This window comes from Sphaeramia orbicularis, chromosome 15 (assembly GCF_902148855.1).
Source record: "Sphaeramia orbicularis chromosome 15, fSphaOr1.1, whole genome shotgun sequence".
In the NCBI taxonomy this organism is placed as follows: Eukaryota; Metazoa; Chordata; class Actinopteri; order Kurtiformes; family Apogonidae; genus Sphaeramia; species Sphaeramia orbicularis.
In genome coordinates this window covers 53,468,965-53,491,352 of record NC_043971.1, presented here as the reverse complement: position 1 = coordinate 53,491,352, position 22,388 = coordinate 53,468,965, and the positions used below count along the sequence as shown (strand labels likewise).

The 22,388-nt window shown below is 38.5% G+C and overlaps 1 protein-coding gene across 4 annotated transcripts in view; it reads right to left on the bottom strand.

Moving 5' to 3' along the window:
* The window catches only part of LOC115433966 (spectrin beta chain, non-erythrocytic 1), a 168,610-nt gene that overhangs the window by 94,030 nt on the left and 52,192 nt on the right, over positions 1–22,388 (bottom strand). For 2 of the 4 annotated variants that reach the window (XM_030155564.1, XM_030155565.1), the window contains exon 1: positions 3,812–4,061. In XM_030155564.1, the coding sequence (XP_030011424.1) occupies positions 3,812–4,061 (250 nt within the window). Of the gene's footprint in view, positions 1–3,811; positions 4,736–17,110; positions 17,415–22,388 lie in introns of those variants that run through there. The other 2 variants (XM_030155566.1, XM_030155569.1) reach the window with 2 other exon arrangements.

Sequence of the window (22,388 nt, the reverse complement as noted above, 5' to 3'; positions counted from 1 at the left end):
TGTACAAAGTGTTAAATATGAATGTTAGCTGAAGGTAATTTCAGCTCCAAAGGCTTCTGTCTTCTTTGGCTTGTATTTGGTATTAACCCATCTACTGTATATTATTTATGTTTTTAACCACCCTCTGATCATCTATTTATTCACTGTATGACACCACCATTTACTTTTGTATACACATAAATATTGTCTCCATCCATCCATTTAAAAATTGGTCTATACTGTACATCTATTGATGCTTTGACCAACCAACAATTAACTATCTATGCATCCATTTATCAGTAGTGTCTTCACCTATACCATTGATTCATTTACTTATCACATAGGTCCACTTATTTAGAACCGTATCAAATGTATTAATCTACTTTATCTCTGTCCATCACTATTGATCCATCCATTAATGTCTGATCTATATTTACCCATTAGTATTTCTTCTGTGTACCATATTTGTTTATCCTTCTGTATATCTATTTCAGTTCACACACCCATTAGGGCATAGGGTTACCCAATCTATTCACATAATGGCTTCACCTCCGTCCTTATGCCTCACTAAGTGTTTCTGTCATCAATCGATGAGTTCAGTGCACGCCAATTCTGATGAGGGGGTTCTTGAGAATGTAGTCCTTTGACACCACAGTGATGAACTCTAGACACCAAATGAGATTATGACTATGAAGTTAACATTAAATAACTATCAGACAGATTCAGAGTTCATAGGAGTTTGAGTCTCATAGTAAATATCTGATATTTTACAAAGGAAAAAAAATACAGAACACTTTATATCTAGTCTTTTATCTTCTCATCAGTCAGCTTAGAACAGGCCTCAGACTCTTAGTCTACCTAAAAAAATCCCCCATGAGTCACTTCAGTAAGCTATTTGATGACTTATTTGCCCCTATATCTTCTTGATTTCTATTGATTTCCATCTCCTATAGTCTCCTCTTGTTCACATTTGCAGGTCACAAGAAGCTCTTCATCATCCCATTGGGAGTTGAACTAGCAGCCGTTTGGGATTCAAACCACCTGAGGCGCATTTTAGGACAACAATACAGTATAGGAGATTTAAGCAAACCAATAAAAGACTTGTTAATACATCTGCCAAGTCACCGTCGACTTGTTTTAGAGAGTGGGTCACCTCTGGCCACATATGAACACAAGTCATTTACGGTGTTATATCCATGTGATAAAACATAATAACCAGGATATACTTATTTTCAAATGAAGCATAACATGTATTTTGGCCTTATACTTCTGTTATGACCACAACCTAACTCAAATAACACCAAATGAAAGGGTGAACATTGTTGATGAAGATTAAATGATACACATGAACAGATTTCTGTAATGTCTTATTCTCTCCCTTTACGTCCTATAGTCCATTACGATGCCACATAGACCTCAAACTACACAAATAACTATTGTACTGAAGAGGAAATGGATCAGACAATCCACCCTTTGTCAAACACAAACACACCAACTCAACGTCACTTATTCTGATAAAACTCTAATGACACCACTTGACTCAGGAGTTGTGTTCTTCAATGACCCTGCAAAAATCTCCCTGGTATCAAAACCTAAAACTCTGCCTGCCAGTTTGTGAGATTTTATCTCATTCTCTAGCTCAGACCGTGTGTCTTGTTTAAAGCTATAGACACTTGTTTTTGGAAATCATTTAAACAAGATGATACTCATTGGAAGCAAACTACAACACCCTAAATAACTGTTGTACTTGTTTTAAGAAAATTCTGAAACTAGACTGGAATTCAGACCTCAAACAGATTCGGTTATAAAGTTGAGAGACTAATTTCATTTTATATTGCCTTAAACAGCACAATTGTTTCCAAAAAATTGCCTCTGGGCTGTTCTATGGCTCAAAGAGAGTATTTAGATGTTTAAAACCATGAGACAGGAACTTGTGTTCCATTTTAAATACCAGCTCATTTCACAGTGACCCTACATCAGTCAGAATTGAACAGTTCTAAACTTGTAGCCTCTCAAACTTCCTGTTGCGATCGCCTTCACTTAGCCTCCAGACAGTGATGCAGCAACAACAGAAGGTTCTTGGGCATCAATGAAGGACAGCTCCATTAGCCTTCAGCTAAACTTAGCATACCGGGAAGTTATCCCAAAAAAAGCTAAGTTCAATATTCAGCCGATGAAGAACATCTATGACTGAAGTTTCTTTTGTAAAAACTGAAAAAGACTTGAAGACGATGAGGGAAATGCCTTCTTACATCATTCACAGAAAAAATAGATTCAAAGGGATTCAACAAACAAACCTTTTTTTACACCACATATATTCACATTAGCTTGATGCAGTGGGTTAGTTACATCTGGTGATTATTCCAGTCCGTCATAGTGTCACAAATAGAGAACACTGGAAACCAGTCAGTAAAGCTTTGATACCGCTGTTCATGTTATAGCTTCAAATCCAAAGTAAACATTGTTAACCTTAAATGTGTTCCTGATACTAGACCATCAATCACTTTAACCACGAGCAACCTAATCAAGTTTTCTTGTGACTAAACCTGATCAAACCTTAACCATTTTGTAAAATTAAGCACAAACTGAAGTATTTAAGTTTTACTAGTCCGTTGTTGCTGTCATTTGCATCAGAGTGGACTTATTGTTTCAAATGAAAATATAAAGCTTTCCTAAGTATGTGCTGTAACTAATGTCAAATAAGGTTTAGTGTTTGGTGGCACAACCGGGTAGAGACTAGTGAACGATCAACAGGAAAGCATGAATCATTTCAGACAACGAATGACTGCAGTACATGGGCATTTATCTGTCAGCCAACACTTTACTGACAAACCACACCACTAATTGACTAAAAGACAAACAGCATTGCATGTGACTGAAAGGTCACCGGTCAGATCACAATTATCTGATAGAATCTGGGCGTGGGAGCTGATAAACCCTTTACACCTACAGTCAACTAGACATGGATAGAGCTTTACGTGGGATGGTGGTGAATGTGGACACGTATGGATGGAGGACGTTGGGGTGGTCCATTGTCCACCGCCTACACTGTGTCTTCAGTCTGTTTCTGTGATGTTTCCTGGTCTTTCATCTACACCACTGATATGTCTAATGACAATAATCACAACACACATTGGCATCAGAGATTACTCCACCAAACCATCATCAAACATTAGCTCCCATAAACGACCTCAGTTTTTTTCCCTCTAACAGACCTTTGACTTGTGTCCCACCTCGTTGCCTGCCCCACCCCAAGCCTAAAACATGTCTGCATACTACTGTCATTGGTAAGTTCCTGTCTATGACTACATTAGATAAGTAGCAGAGTCTTTTGTAGAGATTGCCTGAAGTTGATGTGTAAAACAGGGGCCAGGGCTTCCTTTTACATCTCCCATTTAGCAAGGCACTAAACACCCAGCAGCCCCTGCACGGTCAGCTTATCTATATGAAGCAGGGTGGGGTTGTGATACAGTGAGTTTGAACTGCTGAGTCATCTGATGAAACACTGATTTCACATTCATAAAGTCAACATGTGGATGTTTCAGCTTTTACTTTCAGCCTAAAATAAACCAAAGACCAAGAAAAGCACATGCATTAACCCTGAGGAAAATAAAATCAAAATAGAACTTTGTAGTTTACCAACTAAATAAAGCCACTATTTAATTTCCAACTATTCTTTTCATCTCATTCTATCCTATATTTGCTCCTTTTTCAGTCCACTTAAAGCTGATTCTGCAGACAGAAGTCCTCTCTGGTGTAAAGTTACACTGAAGTCATTCAGAAAAGTGAAAATGCTTCCAGACATTTGCTTTAATTCTCCTCCTCCTGTTACCTTGAAGCTGTTTGAACCTCCCCTCCAGCTGGTTATAGTTGAAGGCGGCCTGGCCCGAGAATCCAGGGCTGGGGCTGGACCCCCTGATGGGGCTGAGGCTGGGGCTCGCACCCCGACCAGGGCTGGTGGTGTGGGAGGGGCCCGGCCCCCCAGATGAAGGGGACAGGGGGCCTGCATACTCCGAGGACGGGGACAGGGGTCCAGGTGACAGAGGGCCAGGAAGGCCAGTGGTGGCGCTCTGAAGCTCCATGACGAAACTCCAGAGAGGAAGGCGAAAAAACTAGAAAAGACCAGTCAACAGAGGCATCGAGAAGAAAGAACTCCACAAAGAAACCAAGGAAAGCAATCCAACAGTTTCCAGTTTCCCAGAGTTGTGTCCTGCAGATTAAACTTGAGGTTAAACCTGAGCTGCACAAGGATAAACTTTTGCACCGATGTAAAGCTTGACTTAAGTCCAGTACAAGTTTTCACTTAGATAAGTCCATGAGATGATAAAATAAATCAAACCTTAATAAACCTGAGTTTAAGATGCAAAATGTTTCAGATTCAGCTGCAGAGTCACGATTCTGTTCAATGCTTCAGACCAACTGAAGGGATGAGAATCCCCAGAGGTGACAGTAGAATCCCTCTTGTCTCTGTTTGTGGAAACAGGAATCGCTGGCTCAGCAGACGCACCACGATGGCAGCAGCATCATGCTTCTATTTTCACTCCCTCCATCCATCTGTCATTGTCCTCACATATCACACCTTCCCTCCAGCTTCAGGAGTCCACCCATCCTCCACAATGTGACAAGACCAGCCACACAATGCGGCAGTGGAAGGAAAAACGCCGCAGAGGATGAGCAGGAAGTACAGGAAAGAGATGGAGGAGATGGAGAATGAAAGCGTGGGTTTGTCCTCCAGTGAGCAGCAGCGGCAGTAGCAGCAGCAGCGGTGGCGGTGGAGGCTCTCAGACACTGAAAACACCTTTCAGACGGAGAGGGAGAGCCGAGGGGGGAGGGGCCACCACTGTGAGCAGCTACTCTTCCCAGTAGCCAATCACAGCCTCGGTGATGTCATGGGGCATTAGCATAAGGGGTGGAGTAGAAGGAGGGCCAGAGAGATAGATGGAAGGAGGGAGGGGCATGATGGGAGTGTGTGGCTCGTCATGCTCTACATTAAATTAGACTTCCAGACAAAATCCCTCACTTACTATTGGGAAAAATGTAAAAATAATGAACCCTACAACCAATAATTAAATAATGCAATGAAGTACATCACAGGACAGCATTGTCCATTCAAACAGAACTGCATAAATGAATAGATGTGTAACTGTATTGTACATATGTTAAAAAAAAAAAAGTACAAGAACAAGCAATACAAATAGCAGATTCTCTTTTATATTTCATGTTTCACTGTTGAATGTTTCTGCAGTTTTTTTTTTTTCCTTTTGCTGCTGTAAACCTGCTTAACACTGCAATTTCCCCACGGTGGGATCAATAAAGTCATATCTTATCTTATGTGTAACAGCTTCATTCAATTACACTTGATTTGCCTTTTATCATTTCTTTAAGTCTGACAAGCCTGCCAACAAATATAGTCTTCACAATACAGTCTGATTACTGTAACAAGGTTGAACTGATATTTAAGTGGATCTTCCAGGTAAAAATGTGTTATCTTTACAGAAAAGTGCTGTTCCAATGCAACATATACCAAAACTGTATCAGTCATATTACCCCATTCCACATTACCCCTTAGTGCCACGGTAAGGTTACTAGTACTAGTACTAGTGGTAGCACTGGGCCAGTTTAGAGTTGAATGCTTACTCGTCCACAGAATAGAAACCCTTCTTAAACCCAAACCATTACATCTCAGATTAGCATTCACAGCAACATGGAGCCCAACCAACAACAGACTGATCACTGTTTCCACTAACAGATTAACATGTTGCTGTTGTACATTTTTGTCGACCATGAAGGATTTTGGAACTAAAATAAGATCCATATAAGCATCTGTGGATATATGTATATGAGTGTTATAGTGTTGGATAATCTTCTGTGCAGTGGTCCAGGCCAGCGTCTTTGGGTGGACTTCATGTTCTCTGTGTGGGTTCTGCGGTCTTACTTCCTCCTGATCAAAAGCATGTCCTTAAATAGGTTAAAGTAGGGGTGAATGACAGTGAATGGATGTTCATCTGTATACGTCAGCCTTGTGATGAACTGGTGAGATGTCCAAGATGACCCCGCCTTCATCTGATGTCAGCTGGGATTGGCTCTAGCACCAATGTGACCTTCCAGAGGATGAAGCAGTTCATTAAATGAATGAATGTCATGAAGTTACTGGTTTGTGTCTCCAACTTTATGAATTTTATGGTTTTATGGTCAGGTTCAGTAAGTGATCCAAGGATGTGAAATACCCATGATCCTCCACATCCCCCCCTGACCAGTCAGAACTAGAGGCAAACAAATCATTCATTTATCCTACATAAGAAGCTGCATAGACTTTCTCTGTGTGTAATTTTATATATATATATATATATATATATATATATATATATATATACACACACACATATATATATATATACACACGGGCGACACGGTGGTGCAGTGGTTAGCACTCATGCCTCACAGCAAGAAGGTCCTGGGTTCGATTCCAACACCAGTCGATGGGGGGTGGGACCTTTCTGTGTGGAGTTTGCATGTTCTCCCCGTGTCTGCGTGGGTTCTCTCCGGGTACTCCGGCTTCCTCCCACAATCCAAAAAACATGACCTAATAGGTTAATTGGTTAATCTAAAATTGCCCATAGGTGTGAATGTGAGAATTGTTTGTCTCTATATGTTCAGCCCTGCGATGAACTGGCGACTTGTCCAGGGTGTACCCCGCCTTCGCCCCTATGTAGCTGGGATAGGCTCCAAGCGACCCCCGTGACCCTAGTGAGGATAAAGCGGGTTCAGAAAATGAATGAATGAATGAATATACACACACACACACACACACACACATATATACATAGTTTCCAGAAAAATACAATAGCAGCATATGTTTTGGGGAGGCTTCCAGCTTTCACCAACAGATGACTACATTGACTATTCCCACATATATTCAACAATCAATGACTCATTACAGTTGAATCATCTTGGGGGTCGGGCATTTTCTCAGCTCTGTTAGTTTAGGTTAATCTTCCAGACTGAGAACTGGTTCTCTGCCGTTTAATACATCAAACTGGCTTGAAATTCGGAATTCAACCTGAATGACCGTTCAACCACAGTGAGCCTGTTTACATTCACACTAATACTCTGATCATTATCTGATTTCTGGAGTTATTAGATTATTGAAGTGATCCTGTAAACAGTATAATCTGATCTGTTTTATCAGGTAATAGTAGTAATCTGATTATGAGAAATCAGATAAACACACTTGGAATTCTCTCCAATAGTCCGATGTCCTCCTGTATGTATACAGGTTAATCTGATTTATTTAGTTGTTTTACATCTAAAAAGAATTAAAATCGTAGAAAACAGAAGTTACGTAGTCAAACATGAGTGGCTGACAATAACAAGAAGTTTGAGTCTACCATAACTATGTAAGTATCAGAGGCTGCACTAGATATTTTTATTATCCGTCACTTCAAATTTTTATTTTTTTAATGATAAAGAGATATATTCAGTAGTATTTAATGTTCAAAAACATCTCAATGATGCAACAACTGTACTTGCTGCTGGCTGATAAACCAACCTGATATCACGACTCGCATAATTATGTACGCCACTTTTAACTGGTGTGTTATCATGCACTGAGGGTTAGAGTTCGGGTTATGTGAACCAGAGATCTGGGCACACATTTACATGCCATCAAATAACACATGAAAGGTAGAAAATGCGTATATATTGCCCACCAAATGCCATAAGAACTGGCGTATTCCTTGCTTGTCCGTCATCCTTCACCGCGTTTATCAATGCCATCACATTTACTGGGCTTTCTAAAATAAGGAGACTCTGCTGTCTTCACAGTTTGCGCTAGCAAAGTAGCATCTAATTTTGGCTAAAGTCAGCAAAACAACAACACAAGACTGGACACTGACTGATTAATATGCACACTGGCATCAACTGGACAGGGGGTCTACCACAGGTGAACTAACGGTGAGTCATGTGACTGCAGTACCGCTGTTGTATTCAGTGTAGTTGTGAACAGTGGTGCTGTTGGTTCTTTACAGGTGGATGCTGTTATGGACTGTTTGATGACTTGTTAAGAGAGACAGACAGACCAGCGATTCTGCGAACAGGTTCTGTTCACAGTGTTATGTGAAAACTTTCTTTGGTAGAGTTATGAGACTGGTGTGTGTGTGTGTTCCTTTAAGTGTGAGAGCGGTGTGTGGCGCGTGTGTATAGTGTGAGTGGTTGAGCAAGGTGAGGGAGCGGCAGTTTTGAATATGAGTGTGTGCGAGGGACAAAAGGAAAAAGTGTTCCAACATCGATATACTGTGCATAAAATAAAAGTTGCTGTCTTCCACCACTGGTAAGGGAGTTAACCCCAACATTGGCCCTGGAGGAAATCTCCCCTGTGGTCGCTGACTACGGTTGGACGAGCCGAGCAGGAAAGGTCAACAGTAGATTATCCTCAGTATTTTAATCTGTCAAAATGACGGATGGCCTTCAGAATTTTCCGTCATTTAAAAAAAAAATCCATCAATGACGGAATATTTTCGGTTAACATGACCTCTGGTAAGTATGTACTCCAAAAGAAATCCAATTATGGGTTTTACTGGTGAATCAATGTTGGAGAAGTAGCCAGTGTTTCCACGGTAACTACAGAGCCTCTGAACGTCCAAATGGGTCATATCTGATGACCATAAAAAGACAACAAATTGTATTTGACACCACTTATTTACATCTATTGATAGGATTAGTGGATCAACAGGTATTAAACAGTTTACATCAGTAGATGGTTTTGGTCACTGGTGGATGATTAGGTCTAAATCAGTGGGTTAATCAGTGTCCGCTAACCAACTTTCATCATTTCACCAATCAGTAAAATTCACCAAAAACCCTGTCTTTGTATTCTGAAATAGTTTTCTTATATAGTGTTTTCATGGTGCATTTTTGTGCTTATGTAGCATGTTAACTTTTATGCATTCAATATATTTTATATATATATATATATATATATATATATATATATATATATACATACACATATATATGTATAATTTAGACGACAGTGGGTTGGATATGAGACATAACTACAGCTGTCTAAATCTGCAGAAGTAGCACGAAACCTACATTTTTCTTGACAAAAACAGCAACTCAAATTACAAGACACACACACGCACAGTGTATAATGTGAAATTGGACTGTGCTTTATCTAATTGAATCTGACAGTTTGGTCATTATGTTTCCTCATGCTAATATATTTCATAAAAGGAGTGTGTGTGTAAAGAGAACGAGTTGTGCCAAAGCGTTTGAAGGAAACAGGGTGGTGTGTGTGTGTGTGTGTTTTCCTCCAAGCTCATCGTTCACACAGACGTCCAAACATCCTGAGAATATCTCAGCTCTAATATTAGAGTTTGTTGTGGAGATGTTCTTCCTGTCCGAGCCCTGCCAGCACTTCCTGTTTGATCCTGCTGTCCATCAACAGGACCCCCCCCCCCCCCACACACACACACACACACACACACACACACACACACACACACTCACATATCTGCAGGTTTGGACCTAGATATTCCAAGAAGACAATACATGGAACAAATACTCACATGACCTATCAAATCAGAGCAGAAAAAAGAATCGGATTATTTATGTGTAAAGAATGGTTTATAACCATTTCAGTGACCTTGTGACCTTTGAAATGACGCTCTCATTTGGCTAAAATTTCCTCATGACCCCATTTGGTCCAAGACAGCTTGTGCATCAACAAAACAATATAAAAAAATATAGAGCAGTTAAATACATAGCACAAAACACAAAAAACACAAACACAAAATCTGATGGTAAAAACATAAATATGTTGAATCTACTAGTTCCAAAGGGTTACGAACATGTAGGGAAAGTAAGAGGGTCAAAGGTCACCACATCCTTTCTTCAGTTCTACTTTCACTGCACTCACTTTTGCAATGAAATAATCTTTGACCTTCCAACAAAAGTTTAATTCTGTTATTTTATCTAATCAAAATTTTAAATAATTGGTAAAACCGTGTTAAAATTTGGATTTTCACTAATTACAGCATTTTCTAAACAAAATAAAACAGTTTTTATTACATTTTGTTTTGTTACATGAAATACAAAATCAAATACATGCTTGTGAGGTTAGTGAAGGTCCTAATCAGTAGATTAATCAATTACAAAAATAATTGTAGCTGCAACTCTACACGAGACACTTACTTTTACATTTTTTAGGGAGAATGTGAAATACAAATAACCAAAAAGGCTCTTAAATAACATTGAACCGAACCTCAGCATCTGAGTTACTAAACTAGAAACAGCTTCAGGTCCCTCATCACCACATTACAGGGGTCAGAGGTCAATGCAAACACACACCAGATAGACCCAAGAGGCTCATGGGAAACCGTAGTCAATGTGTTGTGTATGATGTGATGACAGTGCTGTGTCTCTAGCTGAGCGTCACGCTGACTCCTCCTGCCATCATCTGGTTTCCTCGTGGCTCGGCCCCGCAGGGTGACCCCCACCAAAAAACCCAACGCACCCATTCATCCATTCATCCAGCCGGAGGACAGAACCAACGCTAGCACTGAACACTCCCTGAATACTGACATTCTTTACTAGACGAAAAGAACAAATTCAACTCAATATACAAACACATTTAATTTAACAGAAAGTATCCAGTTAAGAGGCAGCTTTATCAAAATGGAAAAACAGACAGAGAAAATGTGATGTTTGTTGGATTAAGTCACACAATCGTCCTAAAGCAAAACAGCTCTGACCTCATAGGAATGTCTTTGTGGTCAGGAGAGTGAGGTGGCGTGACACTGTGAAATTTACCACCAGAACGACACAAGTTTGGCCCCTGAATGTACCATCGGCTCAGGACTGCATGTAGTTGGAGACGCTTGAACTCAATAAACTGATGATACTTGCAGATATTCATTTGAGCCAAATAACAAAGCCATACTTCCCCTCTCCAGTCGCAAGACATTTCATGGTTACTATTCAGGATTTGTGTGAAAAATATTCAACATCACAGCTCTAATATAACTTCCATGAATCACATCATGTGTGACAAGACAGAAGTTCTCTTGTCCCAGTGTCCTATATTTAACATGTCATTCTTTTCCTATTTCCCTTCTTGTATTTTTATTACTTTGCTCCTGATAAACTCCAACTTCTCTCAAAGATAAAGAATAAAGTTGAATGCATATTATCTGATGTGTAATAACAGGACAGAAAGAAAGTGAAGAAAAGAAAAAAGAGCAAAGAACCCGACTGAAAGAGAAGGATGAATGTAATGAAGAAGAAAATGAACATCACAGATGAAGACAAAAAGATTAAAAAAAATTAAAATGAAGAAAAGTAAGGGAGAAAGCTTTAGTTTCACTTTCTAATGTTTGTAAGTCACATCCACACACCAACATTCCCAGCATTCCACCATCTGGTCGTCTGAAAGGGAAGTGCGTCTCCGTGGGGAACATGGATGGATCTGCTTCTAATTATTCAGCATCTGAACAAGTCCTTCACACTTTAAAGCTTGAGTCCATGTTTTAAAAAACGTTCATTCCTTACTTAAAGAAAACAAATGTAGGACAAGTCCATAGAAGAATAAGGCAAAGAAAAGCAGCAGCAATGCACACAATAGAAGACTAACAAAAGAAAATAAAAACAGAATAAAATAAAATTAGTATTACACATAAAAGAAATACAAACTTAATTATTAATATAAATTAACTACAAAATTAATAAAAATAATTCTAATCAAATAAAATCAGATAAAAATAAACATAATGAATCAGAATAAAAATACCAACAACAATACTAATAACAAAAAGCACACTTAATAATGAATTAAAATAAGAAATAATTAATAGAAGAATAAAAAACATAAAAACAATAAATAAATAAATATTAAAAATGATTAACAATTTAAGACATTATACAAATATTAAAAAAAAACATAAAAAGTATATATAAAAAAATATATGGTGCAACACTACAAAAATAACATTTAAATTGTGACTTAGTAAATTCACTAATGAATCAGGGAATAGGACTATAACTGACTGATAATGACGACATTGTACAGGACAGTATTAACCCATAAACAGCCCTCTGAGTGTGATGTGGACGACACACCATCCATGTAGTCCATGTCGTCTTCCCACACCAACACACACTCCTTCTGTCTCTGCTTCACTGTAAGCAGATCTGCCTGCGTTTCCATGGTGACCAAAGGTTTTGTGTTTCCTGAGATATCATATGGAGGCGTAACACACACACACACACACACACACACACACGTGTAAGAGCCGTGGACGTTCAGGTCTCAGCATCAGTTTTCAAGACTTCACCGTGAGTCCGTGCAGGTGAATGAAGTGAAAAACCCAAGAGATGGCGGCAGGAAACACAAGCCCCGCCCTCTTACCTTTAACAACGTACACACACACACACAGTCCATCAGTGTCCTCGTGCATATTTAACACTGGTGTGAATTATTTAGTGAAGTGAGATACTAGTGAAGCAGTCAGCCATCAGGTTAAAACACAGCAGGACGACAGAGACTACAGTTACACACAGCAAGTTACACACACTTATACAGACTGAGGAATAATCTGCACTAATCGGCTCCAGGAGAGAGTGAACACCAATAGGAGGGGTCACACTCACTGAAGAAATGATCTGTTAAAGGACAATTAAACACAAACACTGCTTTCATCCATCAGGATATTATATAAGTAATACATACAAGGCAAAGTCTGCTTGGAAATGCAAGAAGTTAATGTATATTTGACAGCAAACTAAATGTTTCTTATTCCATTGAATGTGAAAAGTTGGGATGTAATGATATAAAAATGTCATATCAGTTATTGTGACCAATATTATCACGGTTATCATTATTATTGCGGTATTATTGAAATTGTGCTCAAAATGTTCAAAAAGTACTTATACACACACTTAATAATAATAATAATAATAATAATAATAATAATAATAATAATAATAATAATAATAATACATTTTATTTATAGGCGCCTTTCAGGACACTCAAGGTCACCGTACAAAGTTGTTAAAAATAAATAAAAATAAAACACAATTAAAATGACATATATACATATATAAAACACATAGGTACATAAAATGGCAGTAGACAAAAGTGAAATTATGGAATTGAGTGGGCCTGCCTGAATAAATAAGTCTTAAGCTGGGATTTGAAGGTGGTAATAGAATCACAGTTTTTTATGTGATACTACTTGGTAAATACTTTAACCAAGTTGTATTTAAAACAAACAAATAAAATAATCGGCAAAATGCACTTTCTGTTGCAGAAACATTCAAGTATTAACCCTTAGTGGTCTGAGCCTATTTTGTCCGTTTTTCAGTCCTTTTGATTTTGCCTTTATATACTATATAAACAAATGTTTACTATACCCATGTTTGGTATCTTTTTTTTTTCAGCACAACTTCATTTATATCATCTGTCTATTATTTTTTCATTTTAACCTACTATATCAACATAAAAGGCCAGAACACTCAAAAAAAATATAAAGTCCGATTTGAAAAATGAATACTTTATTGCATAAATAATACACAGATGCTTAACGAACCTTTTCAAAGACTTTAAAAGTGAATATTGGTTCCAAATATTAGGTACAGAAAATCAAAATAGTAATAAATTACAACTATACTCAAATATTTGACATAAAAGCATAGCTTTACATAGGGTTTTTTCCCCTAAAAGTGCGTTAATCAAACACCGTTATCATGACCATTAGAATTTAAACGGTAATACTGTCTGCAATTTTACGACGGTTTATCGTTATATCGGTAATTGTTACATCCCTAGTGTAAAGTTGAACCGTTAAGTCATTTTATTATTCCCCATTCCACCACTGGGAAATTCTCTCTGTATTTTACTCATCCTAAAATGGGTAACTGCACTTTATTTTTTGCTTCTCTCTGCTGCCAACTGAGAAATTTCCTAAGGGAGAGATAAAGAAAGTCTTATCTTATCTTGTCTCCACACCACCTAGCATTAGCATTAGCATTAATACTTAGCCCATTAGGAGCACTGAGCTTGTGACGGTAGTGTGACACAAGTTTCGATACATGTCTCAAACCCTGAACATACAATCACTGCTTCAACACTTCCTTTGGTGCAAGAAAACCCCAAACATCAATCACAGCCTAGTCATGTGATTCAACATCGCCACCTCATATCCATCGGCTCAATCCAAAAATAATGTATCTCAATAAAAATCTGTGAGTGGGTTCCATCCCACATAATCACCCACTGCCCAAGTTACACAAGCACACCCAACCTATGCCATTTTATATCCATATCCCAGAACTCTGTCCTCAATAACACAACACGCACACACAGTCTTTATATGTAAACTGAACATGATCTGCAGTGTGTGTGTTTGCATCAAAGAATCTTCAAATCAGAGACACTTTAACCCAAGGCTGATAGACGCTTCACAATAGAAGGTCTGTTCGACAATGGAAAGTAGTTTCTTTAACCCTGTCACTGACGTGTGTGTGCATTTGTGTATTCCAAATCTTCCTGTCGACCAACTAACCTGTCTAATTTGACAGCAGCCTTGCACTTCACCAGTAGAAGTCACTGTAACTGAAGCTTCCACTAATAAACCCACTTTCAGAACTACTGGCTCAAGTGGTTCAGTGCCTCATAAAAGCTTCATTCGTCCACTGAAGGGGCTCAGGGACCGACTCCAGGTCTTCATCAGTACCGCAGTCAAGGACACCAACAGGAGAATTCACTCAACTTTTGTCACAATCTTTAACATCCTATCCGTTGACTGGTAAAGTACAACTCAACCTGATAACGTCTAACATTTTAAGTTTATTTACAGTAGAGCTACACACTCCAAATATGAACCAAACATAAACAGACAAAACTTGCATAAATTTTTATGTTTTCTTCATTATATTGTCAAAACCAAACTCACCAAACATGGGATTAATCTTTCCTGTCACCGCAAATACATTTACTCTGTGGGACAATTAATGTTAAACTTATAAACAGTAGAACTTCCCACAACGTCAGAGAACTGACATGATTGTCTAAGTGATATATACATGATGAAAACGTAAACTTATTAGGTTACCTGTTAGGTTTTCAACAGCTAAACCAGTCAAAAGGCCCTTTTCCACCAAAAGTCCAGCAACTTATTTACCAGGAACTCATTAAGGTAAACGAATTCCTGGTAATTGCGTTTCCATCACACCCCAAAGTTCAGGGTAATTATTCAAATCAGGTTGATAACGTATGGGGCAGCAGTAAAAGAAAATGCAGTCCAGTTCATGTACATTCAGAAACTAAGCTTTAGCACAATAAAATGACACAGTACTTTAAGTGGACAGTTTGGGTTTAACATTTTACTGGTTGGTGAATCACTTAATCCATCTGGAATACATTTTAAATGAAGTTAACCATCATTACATATCCTTAATTACTATTTAAAAATGGTAGAACATGTATTTTCAACTTCTCGTTCCTTAAACTAAATCACATCTAACTTTAAGTGTGATGGATGTTTTTTTTTCTTTTTTTTTCTATTGTTTTATAGATAATCTGAAAAGTACAACCTCCCTACCAGGAGTTTCTTCGGGGAAAGTTTGGGGCCAGGGGAAAGTTATTTACCTGGGTAATTGTCGGTGCAAATGCACCAGGGTTTTTGAAAGTTCAGGGTAATGCTCAAAGTTCCGGCAAAAGTTCCTGTGGTGGAAAAGGGCCTAATGTGGAATCTTTCCTCTTTAGTCCGAGTATCTTTGGAGTAACTTGACCTCCATTCTAACTCCAGCCTCTGTATGATTCTGAAACCTGGTCCAAAGTCAGAAAAAGGCTGAGAGTGAGGTGATCAGTGTCTGAACACATCAGGGTGGATGTGAGACCAGATCCGTTCAGGTCCATCTGTATCTGACAGAACCGCAGGACACTGATGTAGAACCACATGATGATCTGAAAGGGTTACTGGGAGTATTAAGAATTGGTTTTACTATGTGAGGGAGGACCACTTCAAACATCAATAACAATAACATCAAGAAGTGTGTGCTTTATTTAAAGTACTTCCTGCTCTTTATCTTGTTATTATACCGTCCTGTTCAGTAACTAAGTGTGCGTCTGCAGCCTATGTCGTTGTGTTACTTCAGATTCAACAAACAAATGAACCGATCAGGGCAATTTTACAAAGCAGCATCAGTGGTTCAGAAAAGAGTGTCAAAAAGAAGTGAACAAGGTTTGACATGATCTAACTGAAGAAGGTGTGGACTGAACTCCTCTGATTAGAGACTCTACCACATATTTTCATACACATTTCACGACGTGGAGTCAAACTAAATGTCCAACACTGCTTCATCATTACTGTGCTCAGTGTGCTAGGGCAGCGAGCCGAGCACCTGTGATTTGCACGGTTAATTTTCGAAAAGCACGGCTTAAAATGATACATGGCTTGTTCAAAGCCTTGTGTCGTCAATCCCAGGTACAAACCTTTGAACTGGAAGGTTTTTTTATTATTTTAAACTGCATAATGTGCTTTTTCAGAAGTAAAAAAGAAATCAGAGCTTACTAATACCCCTGGCTGGTAACACAACACTGCCCATCCTACTCACAAAAACCCTGCCTACCCAGGCGTAAATTTAGAGTCTTAACTTCCAATCTTTTCTAAAATGTGTAAAAAAAAAAAAAATCAAAAAATTTTAATTTTAGCCATCAAACTGCGAACTACACCTCTCATAGCTGTAAAGAACATATATGTCAAATCAGGTGATTAGTGTCAGAGAAACTGGTTGGACAAAAATCTTGGATGGCTGGATGGACCAAAGGATAGACAGACTTCCTGGTATATCTGTACATTTTATATGCCCCTGCTGGCAGGGATATAAATAAATAAATAATAACGTTAACAGTCAATGAGCCAAAAAGAAGATCTAAAATGGATGAATCACTCCATCACATGTGGTTTATTGAGTTATCGCTATGACAATGGCTGCAGGTGAATGTCACCGACAGACTTGTGCTGCATTATCACCAGTCAAACCAAATAGAAGAGAACCAGATGTTGAACCTTCAGGTAACAGTTCAAGAAGCGGTTCGTCATCTCACCTCAGTCAGCATCTGTTTTCTTACCTGCGAGGGCTTTGATGCGCGACCGTTCGAACAAACGAGCCGAGCTGTTCTCGTTGTCCCAGTCGTCGGCATCCCAGCGGTTGTTGACACCGTCGTTGTACTGCTGCTGGATCTCCATGTGTTCGTATTCTGCCGCGACCGACGTCATCTTGACCTCGATGCGACTCCGCCCCCTCCGCCGCCGCTACTGCTGCTGATGCCGCCTCCCACTCCGTTCACCTGCTGATCAGGGACAGGACTCTCCAATGCCAGTAGAATCACTCAGACCGCCGCTGACGGAAACGATGATGGACTCGTCCAAAACCTGCACAAACCACAGCAGATACAGGACAGAAGTGGGATCAGTGGAGAACAGACACTAATCAGACACTTAGTCACATGGATACGTGTACAGCTGAATTAATCCATTAATAGACTCAAATCGATTTAAAAAATTATCTAATTAAAATTTTCCAGAATTGAAGCTTCATTTCCTTAATTCAGGGTTCATACACATTTTTCAAGATCAAATTCAAGCACTTTTCAAGCGCTTTTAAGGGTCATTTTCAAATTTTTCCAGCACAGCACCTTATCACTGGAGTAAATACATAGCAACAGGACTACATATACTCAGGATTTTTTTTTTTCACTTTTTTATCACAATGTACATTGTGTTATGCTATAAACATCAAAAATTTAGTTTTATAATCACAAAAAGTTTAGAAATTAAAGGGAAGCCAGCTGGCATTCTTCAGGCACACTCACGCTGAGCCAAAGATTAACCCTTTCATGCATATTGGTCACTACAGTGGACAGCTATTCTATAGCTGTTCTCTTGTGTATTCATGGATTTTTTATTTATTTTTTTTTTTACACATATCTTTATTAAAGTTTTAAGACACTACGTATCTTTTCTGACATGAATTGGTAACCTTGTATAGATCTCCCCTGAGCATAAACCCCCAGAATCACAAGCCCCCCCCATAGTTTTCACACAATTTATCAGTAAATACATGTTTCGTTGCTTCAAAAATTAAACGCATGGTGTCCAGCTGACTATTATTATTATTATTATTTTATTTTTTTATGGTTTTTTTCTTTTTATTTATTTTATGTTTATATATATTTTATTTTTTTATAAGAATTTTTTCAATCACATTGTTTTTTTCATGTTTAAAGAGAAATGAAAACAATCAGGGAAAAAAATCTTGATTAAGGTTCTCATAATTCGTGCATGAAAGGGTTAAGATAAAAATGTACCTGGAGTCAACCTGAGAACACCTGGTAATTTTCTCTTTAGACACAAAGTTAAATTTTTCAAAATGTATCACCTCTCTGTAAGTGGCTTTGGCTCGTCATCTAACCTGGCAGAGTTAACACTAAAAATAAATAAACAAATAAATAAATGACATCACAGTTATAATTGCAAGCACTTTCAAGCACTTAAACTAAAATTCAAGCACGTTCAAGGATTTCAAGCACCTGTACAACCCCTCATAATTTTGCTGCTGCTAAACATTGGCTCCACTATCGTGTTTCACACGGACACTTATTGTGATGCACATGACGCCAGGATCAACACAAACAACATGAGCGTAGCTCGGAAGAGACGAGGACAAAAAGGCAGAAAATGTCTAGGCCAGGCATGTCCAAAGTCCGGCCCGGGGGCCAATCACGGCCCGCGGTCAGATTTTATACGGCCCACAGCTTGGGTTTTATAATGTATTCTTTATGGCCCGCTTGGACTGTTGATCCGAATACATGAATCATAAAAGGTTCAAAATGCAGCACCACTCTAACTCTATCAGGCTCTGTGACTTTGCCGTGAACCATTTTTGCTAATTTCTAACCATGGCGCCTGTAAATAAAAAAAAAGAAAGTTGGCAGTGAGGGCCGCCGCTTCCAGGAGAGATGGGAATTTACAATTTTTTTTCACTGAAAATCGAGGTGATTGTGTTTGCCTAATTTGTCGAGAGATTGTTGCCTTGTTTAAGGAATTCAATGTAAAGACACACTAGCAGACAAAACATGCTAACGCATACGACAAGCTAGCAGGGAGTGAGTGTTCTGAAAAAGTGAAGCAAATTCAAGCTGCTTTAAACTCACAACAGTGACTCTTCATGTGAACCTGGGAGTTCAATGAATTCGCCACCAAGGCAAGCTACCAAGTTGCCAGGTTAGTTGCCTATAATTGCTGGTGTTATGTACTTGTACATGTGACACAAATATTACTTTCTGAATGATTTTGTGAAAGACAAGAGTAAGAGTCATGTGTTTTCATCTTAAACGTTAACAGACTTTACATTACTGAGTAATATATGAGTAATGATTACTCATATAAGTCATGTTTAAAATGAATGTGGGGTTAAGATTTTTATCAACTTTTTGGAAGTTTAAGATACTCCATACAGTTTGTTCTATGTTATCTGACTCCAGATGTGAAAGGAAGGCAGAAATGTTTTTTTTTTTTTTTTTTTTTAATTTGTTCACACCTGAGTGGCGTAGATTTGGTTACATTGCCATTTAAAAATTTTTTATTGTGACAATGAAAATAAAATTATTGTAGAACAGCACATTTATATGTAATTTTTACTGTTTAAAAAATGTCCGAAGGGACCACTGGCCCCTGGCAATCTCCACATTATCAGATCTGGCCCTCTTTAAAAAAAGTTTGGACACCCCTGGTCTAGGCTATATGCTCACTTTTTTACATTGGAACCATCACTTACTCCTCGGCTCAGTTACAAAAATAAGTGATAGCTGCTGCTCCAGAGCAGATTCATGTGCAGTTATGACGATGGATAAATGTCCAGTGACATTTATCCATCGTAACAACAACACTGAAATCCAAAACAAAGCACCATACAAATGAAATTGATGAAAACTAAATGACCAGCTCTGAATAGTCACAAAATAATATCCCCAAAGAAACTGTTTATAAATGCTCAAAAATTCACATTTTCTATTGCACATATTCTGAAAAGGTAAAATTTGCAATTAATTTCATGGTCATTTTGGAATCTGAGGACAGGGTGCTTACTCTTTATCCAAGTAAAAATTCCAGACTCTTTCCAAACTGCTATTTCTCCCCCAAAACCTCGACTTTATGCACTTTTATACCTGCGTGCCTATTTTTTTGGTTCAGATTGTACCTGTCATGTGTAGTAGAAAAGCTCATTTTAATAGGAATGAATGAAGGCATAATTCGCAGTAAACTGTTTTACTGACAGAAACATTTTCAAAACATACAAAAATCAAAAAAGTGCATGGATATCACACAAACAAGTTTCACTAGAATCATTCCAGTAGTGACTGGTTAGTGAAATCACATCAAGTTTTTATATGTTCTCCTCATGTATTTCTTATCTTATAAATCATAATCTAAAATTCAACTACGAGTGAAACTTTTTTCCATACTTTATTAAGACTTTCACAAAATTCCAGACTTTTCAAGGTCTGGAGAGCAGTGTTTCAAAATTTCATACTTTAAGACTTTCAAGACCTGTGAAAGCACCCTGGAGGAGTGTACACTAAAGGACAGTTGGCCTGTGGCCTCACAGGATTCCTCAGGTTTTGAGTTGAACTAACTCTGTTGGCATTTTCCTCAACCACCTATCCACCTCCTACACTACAGTCCTGACATTCCTCACCTGGATGTTAAACACCCATTCACACCTGGACTCTTGTGACCCCAATAACTCACATATTGGCCGTAACAGAAGCAACAGAAATGTTAAATACCTATAACTGAGGAGGGGGTGCTATTACTCTATCCATTTAAAATGTGTTCAAATATTGAAAGAAAAAAAATAGCATACATTTAAACCTATGAAATCACAATGTTGCTCTGCAAATAATTCTATTTTTTTATTTACAGTATTTATTTCCTACATATCTGAAATAGAAAATGTCAGAAAACAGAGAGATTTACCGGAAGGATTCTTAAAGGCGTGGTGAAAACTGAAATGCTGAATGTCTAAAGTGTAAACAGATCTACTGCACCACAGAGGAGCTGCAGTCTGCTGTTTACATCATCATGTGACCAAATTCTGTTCTCTGATGGGCTGCTGCTGGACCCTCTTATGCTGAGCTACCTTCAGGTTCATGTCAAAACTAAAGAGAAGACTGCCCCCTGCTGTTCACAACAGGATATTACCAAACCCACACATGTTTGAAGGTTTTGTTAGATTCAACTGATTGTTCATTAACATAAATGCTTACATGACGCACTTCTTGGATTTGGTTTATTTTAAATACCATTTTCCTGTATAAACGTGTATCAATGTTCAAAAAACATAAAATTGAACCACTATTGATTTTTACAAATAAATGTCAGCTAAAAGGCACAAAAACAGCGAAGATTAATTAGATTTTGGTTGATTTTTCTTCCCCACATCAGTTTAAAAGTTGCTATTAGTGACAGTTGTGTTAAAATGCAGAGTTCACAATCACTGGAGGGAGGGGAGGGGGGGGGGGGGGGGGGGTGCTAAGCAAACTGAAAAGGTAAACAGAGCAGAGAGTCAGCAGCAGCTTCAGCACAATCAGTCTGTTGGGATTCTGCAGAAAAAGCACAGTGACTCAACAACACCCAGCAGTAAGACTGATGGACAGACAGACAGGCAGGCAGGACAGGGTGGATCTCAGTCCAAACATGTCCACAGTCATGTCTGTATCACTGTTCTGTTTCCTGTCCAGATGGATGTGATTCATGATGCAGATGAAGGCGACATCAGATCTACTGCAGTTTCCAATCTTTTTGACCTGAGCTTCATTCTGTGACTCTGGTTAGAATTAGCTGAACATATGAACCTACTAAACAAGTGCTTCATGACATCTGTGATCTCCCACCAAGGCGACACCTGTAACATTAATACTTGACGTTTGTAACGCTGACGGTAGCACCTCTGTTTACATGTCGTGTTAGCTTACGTTAGCTACGTTTAGCATCTCCATTCTAACAGCACCACTGACTCACCTACCCATGTATGCTGATGTAATAACGTGATCAGATCACATCAGTCAGACCAGAGACAACAGTAGGATTGTGTTGGTAGAAAGGGTTCAATGCAATCAATTGTCCAACCCATACCAACCACATGTCCTATATTTACCACACTGGATCATAACCAAGCTGATATATCCACAGAAATACATAACTGCTAAAATTATTCAGCACTATGGAAAAATCACTAACATTTGTCCTAAAATATGTTGAGAAGCAACACATTTAATTCCTGGGACTTAGTGAAACATGTTTAAATTTAGGACTGTTGATTACCCATGAGCCTTTACACAGGTT